This window comes from Benincasa hispida, chromosome 4 (assembly GCF_009727055.1).
Source record: "Benincasa hispida cultivar B227 chromosome 4, ASM972705v1, whole genome shotgun sequence".
NCBI lineage: Eukaryota > Viridiplantae > Streptophyta > Magnoliopsida > Cucurbitales > Cucurbitaceae > Benincasa > Benincasa hispida.
Genome location: NC_052352.1, coordinates 26,724,766 through 26,730,765, shown reverse-complemented (window position 1 = coordinate 26,730,765; position 6,000 = coordinate 26,724,766). Strand labels below are relative to the sequence as shown.

Sequence of the window (6,000 nt, the reverse complement as noted above, 5' to 3'; positions counted from 1 at the left end):
GAGGACTGAAAATCGAGCAAAATTGAAATTTTGAAAGATTTCGGTGAGGAAAAACGCGCGGGAGGGAATAACAATTGACGTTTCAGTGAGGAAGAAGAAGGGTTGGGCGGAAGTTTTAATGCGAGGGAATCGTGTACCCGGTACATGACTTCAATCAAAACAATGATTATTTTCTATACACTAAATCTTATCATAATTATTTTTTAATTGATAGAACTTAACAAACATTATTTGAATTGATTTTTTTCACCTAAAAATACTTTATTAAACATTTTAAAAGCAAGACTTTTAGATGTAATTTGGTCGCGTGTGTCTTAAAGTATTGACCATTTGTATATTTGAATTTTCGTTTTCATATTGAAATTGAAATTACAAGGGAAAAAAAAAAAGAAAAAAAGAAAACAGCGGGCATATTTCAAAGCCCTAATTTATGTGCCGGGAAAACCCGCCTAAATTTCACTGCAGTTCACTGGGCGCCAACGGCGAAGCTTGTCTTCTCAATTTCGGTGCGATTTTGATTCGGATTTGAGAAATGGAGAGCGACATCGAAGAATCAATCAGGAAGAAAGTCAGAAAGAATCCACACCCTGGCGAATCTTCTCGCAAGGTATGTTTATGGTCTCTCTGCTGATTGTTTTGTTCATTCGATAACGCGATGACTCCAAAACTACGTCCATGAAGTAGACATTGAGAGCGTAAGTTTCTGGATGGAATTTGGCATTACGAGAGTCTAATTCTTATGAATTATGATTTCTTCATGTGGCACTAGGAATTAGGATAGGACGTTTAGTAAGTGTCGCGGTGATTTATATTACAAACTTGATGGTGAATATTGAATAATGCTCAATGCTTGAGGTTCTGTTCACTTCTAGAATTGATTCTGTAATTATTTTAGTAATCTGAAGTCTCCAGTAGGGGATCATGCAGCGATTTCCCAGGGGACGACAGTAGTCAGTGATGTGCGAAAATGTAGTCATTTTACTTATAGGAGTTAATTAGTAAAGGTATATTGACTGGTTTATTATTATTTATCATTTTTTTATTTTTGGGGAACGATCATTGATGAAATGAAAAGAGGCTAATGCTTGGAGTACAATGAGACACAATAAGTAAGATAACCAAAAACAATCAAATACAGCCCAATGCTGGACTTGCCTAGGAAATTAAAGCAAATACAATCAAATATAACCAAAATGGAACAAATTGGCTCTTTAAACAAAAGCTCCAAATTCCTCTTCAATTTCATGCTCAGTAAACGTCCTTTTATGACTTACTGTTACTATGCTGTAGTTTGAGAAGTTTGAGTGGTGTTGAAACAAAAGGATTTGAGATGTATATGCATTAGTGCTAAAACACTAAAGTCTGTTTTCACGAGCAATTTATGGTTGAACAATTAAAATTACCTTAAGATATTGTGAAGAATCACCAATTGAAATGGACACGGTTAAATGAGTCAAACTAACTATATTTAGTTTGCAATGCTTTCTGTAGAGTTGTGGTTATTTGATCTGACAAAATGAAATAAAATACTAAATCTATTAGACTGGAACTGAAGATTTTTGCTGAGAACTACCCTCGTGTACTTTTAAATGTAAGTGGAGCTCTATCAGTGTTGTTGTTGTTGTTGTTTCTTTTTTTGTTTTTTGTTTTTTGTTTTATTTTTTTGTTTTTTTGTTTTTAAATAATTCTCTACACACCTCAACATCTTCAGAAGTACCGTCTAAAATTCCATTTTCCCATTTTCCTGGTACTAATTTATTGTCAAGGTACAAGGCATACTGTAACACAATTATTTTATGCCAAATGAGAACAAATGTGGCTATTTCTAGTGAATTAATTGTGCTTACATTCGAGCCAAGGAACAAAAATACATTAGTTTGGGTAATATGTTTTTGTTTGACATGTGTGACAATCGAACAGGTATTGGACACGTATTGTATTCTTGTTAGCACAGTAGACATATGTCAAAGACTCGATGCACAAAACTTAAATATGATGACACTTGTCTTGCACTTATTGAACACTTGTTAAGTCCATTAAATAAACATTCACAGTATTATAGTAATATAAGACAAGAATAATAAAGTTTGAGAGCATAATACATCAAACTCACTTTTTAAGCAATATGTGCATGAACTTATTGATTTTAGATTTCCTTCTTGTACAAAAATAAGGTGTATTCAAAGAAAAATATTTAGCATCATTTCCATGCACGTCTTAGATTTTAAAAAAATGTGCCACCATGTTGTGTCGTGTTGTATATGTGATTTACCTCTTGTTTGTATTCATGCTTCTTTACATTAGAGATTTGTGGATATTGATGAGAAATATTGGTGCCATGCATCTTCCTTTTATTAATTGGTATTTAGGTGTTCTATTGTAGATGACAATGCTGAAATTTAATGGACGTTAAATTGAAGAAAATTTGGTGTAGTCGAGGAGTTGTTTTATGATGAGCTTATTGTTGTTTATAGTTTTTTACTTTTGGGTATAGAGGATTTTTGTAAGTTCTACCAGTAACATGAGGCCTTGTGGAAGAAGGCCATGCTTGTGTAAGACCCCTAGTTATGGAGATAGTAGGATTATTAGAATAATATTAATATGGTTATTAGAAGGGGCATATTAGTAATTATATAGTGAGCTTGTTAGGGCCTTTGGTTATAAATAGTGGGAGTAGGTTGAGAGGAAGGGTGTGAAGAATTTTGCAGTGATTTCCTATGAGAAATATTGGGAGAGAGTAGCCCTCTCGAAAGGCTATGGATATATTGTAGTTTTTCCATTGATATTGCAATATATATCTATCTTTTAGTGTTCTTTGTTTGTTCTTTGTATTTTTGAGTATTCTTGTTAGGAGGTGTATCCTAACATCTTGCTCACTCAATCTTATGCCACAAGAATTGGGTTATAAGGATTAGGGGGCGCACACTAACTAAGTAAGAGGAGCAATGTGCAATGTCAACAACTTTGCTGCTCTAAGTTCTTTTTCTTGGCTCTTGTTCTAGTTACTTTTATGTCAAGAGTGAACACTAATTATCTCAGAAGTACCAACCTCACATTAGTATTGTATTAGAGTTGTTGAGGCAACACCCACTCCTTTCTTTCTTTTCTTTATATGTGTAAGTGAGGCCCATGGTTAACATGTGTTGCACATATTATGATGGTTTTTTGGCCAATGTCTATATTAGGATCCGTTCATAACTCATTGTTGTAGGTTGTGTTGTTTAGTTGTATTATGAAAATGTTTGCCCTACTACATATGTTCTAAATTTATATGGATTGGGGTATTCTTGTTATTTATGCCATCTTTATGAAGCTTTGGTTGGCCCTTGGATCAGTGGTATTGACATGTGTTTCGATCCAAGAGGGTGGAGGTTCAATCCCCCACCCTATAATTGTTGTACTAAAAAAAAAATATTCTTTTCATTGGACAACTGGCATCGTGTTGTAATTCTTCTTTTGTGATGTTTGGTTTTGAGTTTTGTTTATCTTCAATGCGCCTTTCCCTTTTTTTAAAACAAGGTAAAATTTTTTGTCATGGGTTGAATATTACCTTAAATTATTTTAATGTCTCTTTCTCTATGACAGAGTGGACTGGTAGATGAAGATATTAGAATAGAGACTACACGAGCAAGATGTACTTTGTTTTCTTCTATTCTTTTTGAAATTTCATTTACTTAATTTTACTGTTTAATGAAGTAGTGAAGTTTCTAGTTTCTCTCTACAACTTACTACGATACTTAGTAGTAGCTTTTTTGCAGTTTCAAATGTCCTCAAAAGGCACAGTGAATTAACTGAGCGTCTCTCCAGGTGGGCCATCTTTGAAGTAGTTATGTTTGTCTCAGCTTAATTTTGAACATGGTTGAACTTTGTGGGGGTTTATTTATTTATGATTATTTACTTTTAGAATGTTTGGAATTTGGATGGAAATAACATGACTAGACTTTGACCTCTTGTTCCTTTTAATAAAGGTGTAGTGATGCTCTTGAAATTCTTCACATGTTACTCCTTAATGGCATCATATATTTATTTCTAACTCACACATTTTATGACTTGTAAATTGATGCATAGCTGCTTTTTATTTTCCAGGTTTAAATTTGTTTTGTTAATATCTGTTGTTTTTTATTATGAAAGTTAGGGTTTTTCCCTATGGGTTCCTGTTCTCCCTGTTTATGGTGGAGTGTCTTCCTTTTTTGTGGGGCTCCCTTTATTCTGTGTTCTTCAACTTGCTGTAAGTTGGTTTCCATTAAAAAACGAATCAAATGACTTGTAAGTAGGCCGAGTATGGAAAATATATATATGTATATATATCTGGAAAAATTAATTATTGTTTTGCTTTTTTGTTACAATCCTGGTGTGGAGAAAATAATAGCTGCACATGACTCGATTTCTCTGATAAAATTTGCAGCTTATGTACATGCTATCTAGAACTCCCAGTATTTTGCCGTTGCATGCATGATGCATGACCATGTATATAAACTATGTTAGTTGATTCCCGTGAGACTGATGGGACTGGGTATGTGAAAAGAAATGTAGGTTGTGATAGGCCGATGAGATCAATATGTTTATCTTGCATGCATGATGCATGACCATGTATATAAACTTTCGTGCTTTACATCATATAAATATTGGTTTCTTAAATATTAATATTAAATACTCGACAATAGGGACTCTGACAAGATGATATTTGAGCGCTTACAAAAAGAATTTGAAGCTGCTAGAGCATCTCAGACTCAAGGTAACTTTCCGTGGTTTGCATTTTCTGAGATTGTCTTACTAACTTCCCCTTGTTAGTTTGGCATGGTGTCAGGAGTATGACGAGTTAGTTAGGATTAGGAAGTTAAGCGGCTTTCCCCCCTCTTTTTTGTGGGTTGTGCAGAGATATATTTGGATGGTGAACAATGGAACGATGGACTTTTAGCAACAATAAGAGAGCGGGTATGTCATTAAATCATGAAATTTAATTTAATTTTTTCCCCAGATTTTACATTCATTTTAGATAATTTGTTAATTCAAATAAGGACTATTGACGCCCAAATGTAGTCTATGCCTAGCCAATTCATTGATTCATGTTGTGGATGATTAATGCTTATGATACCGTCCTTCCTGTATCAGGTTCATATGGAAGCAGAGAGAAAGGCCATGCCTGAGGATGCAGATATTTTGCCACAGGAAAAAATCACCTATAAAGTTGGAACCAAGGTATGTTTTACGTGACTTATGCATTTTGATGGTTCTTTGGAATTCCAAAGTGCATGTGGGTTTTAGGAATGTGAGAACTGTTGATTGAAGGGGTTCTTAAGAATTTTTTTTGGGGCAAGTCCAGAGGGGACAATTAGATAAAGGCCATTAAATTTAAGGCTTGTCTTTGGCGTTTATTTTCCATTTTTTTCAAGCCTTTCTTTCTTTCTTTTATTTATTTTTAAATTAAACCTGCGGGAGGACTTTTTAAAATTCTTGTGACTTTTGTGTTGATACCTTGTCTCCGGTTGAGTAATTAATGGAAGTGTTTTCCTTTCCAAAACAATTTTTTACTAAACGTTAGTAGCTGTTCTAGAGGATAACTTTTAATGCAGAGTGACAATACCATAGTAAGGTATGGAGGAAATTATTTTCAGACAGGGCATGTGAAGTTGAAGATGAGTATGGTTTTGGTTGAACAGGTTATTTGCTGCTTGGAAGGAGCGAGGATTGGCATACAATATGAGACATCTTTTGCAGGTAACTTGATTCTTTCACGTTCTATATTATTTAGCTTGTGAAACAACAGAAAGGGAATTTGTGATTCTTTCAACAAAAGTGAATGTTATATGAGTCTGATACTTATATTCATTCTTTCAATAAAAGGAGTTTTAGGTGTGAGCTTTTGTGGGCCTCTGGGCCCTTTAAAATACTAGTATTATTTCATTTTTATATGTTGTTTAGGAACTTAAACCTAATGCTACGGTAAATATTGTGGTTGATATTTTGCACGGGATCTGCTAATTTCATGTTTCACGTAGC

At 34.1% G+C, this 6,000-nt stretch overlaps 1 protein-coding gene across 2 annotated transcripts in view; it reads left to right on the top strand.

Moving 5' to 3' along the window:
- The first annotated feature begins 374 nt into the window (after window positions 1–374).
- Window positions 375–6,000, top strand: part of LOC120075366 — a 23,256-nt gene continuing 17,630 nt past the window's right edge. The window contains exons 1-7 of one of the 2 annotated variants that reach the window (XR_005481323.1): window positions 375–607; window positions 3,586–3,634; window positions 3,759–3,807; window positions 4,665–4,735; window positions 4,877–4,935; window positions 5,113–5,199; window positions 5,661–5,718. Coding sequence is in view for 1 of the 2 variants with exons in the window: in XM_039028689.1 (XP_038884617.1) it covers window positions 533–607; window positions 3,586–3,634; window positions 3,759–3,807; window positions 4,665–4,735; window positions 4,877–4,935; window positions 5,113–5,199; window positions 5,661–5,718 (448 nt within the window). In the remaining variant the exon portion in view is untranslated. The remainder of the gene's footprint in view (window positions 608–3,585; window positions 3,635–3,758; window positions 3,808–4,664; window positions 4,736–4,876; window positions 4,936–5,112; window positions 5,200–5,660; window positions 5,719–6,000) is intronic. The other variant, XM_039028689.1, reaches the window with a different exon arrangement.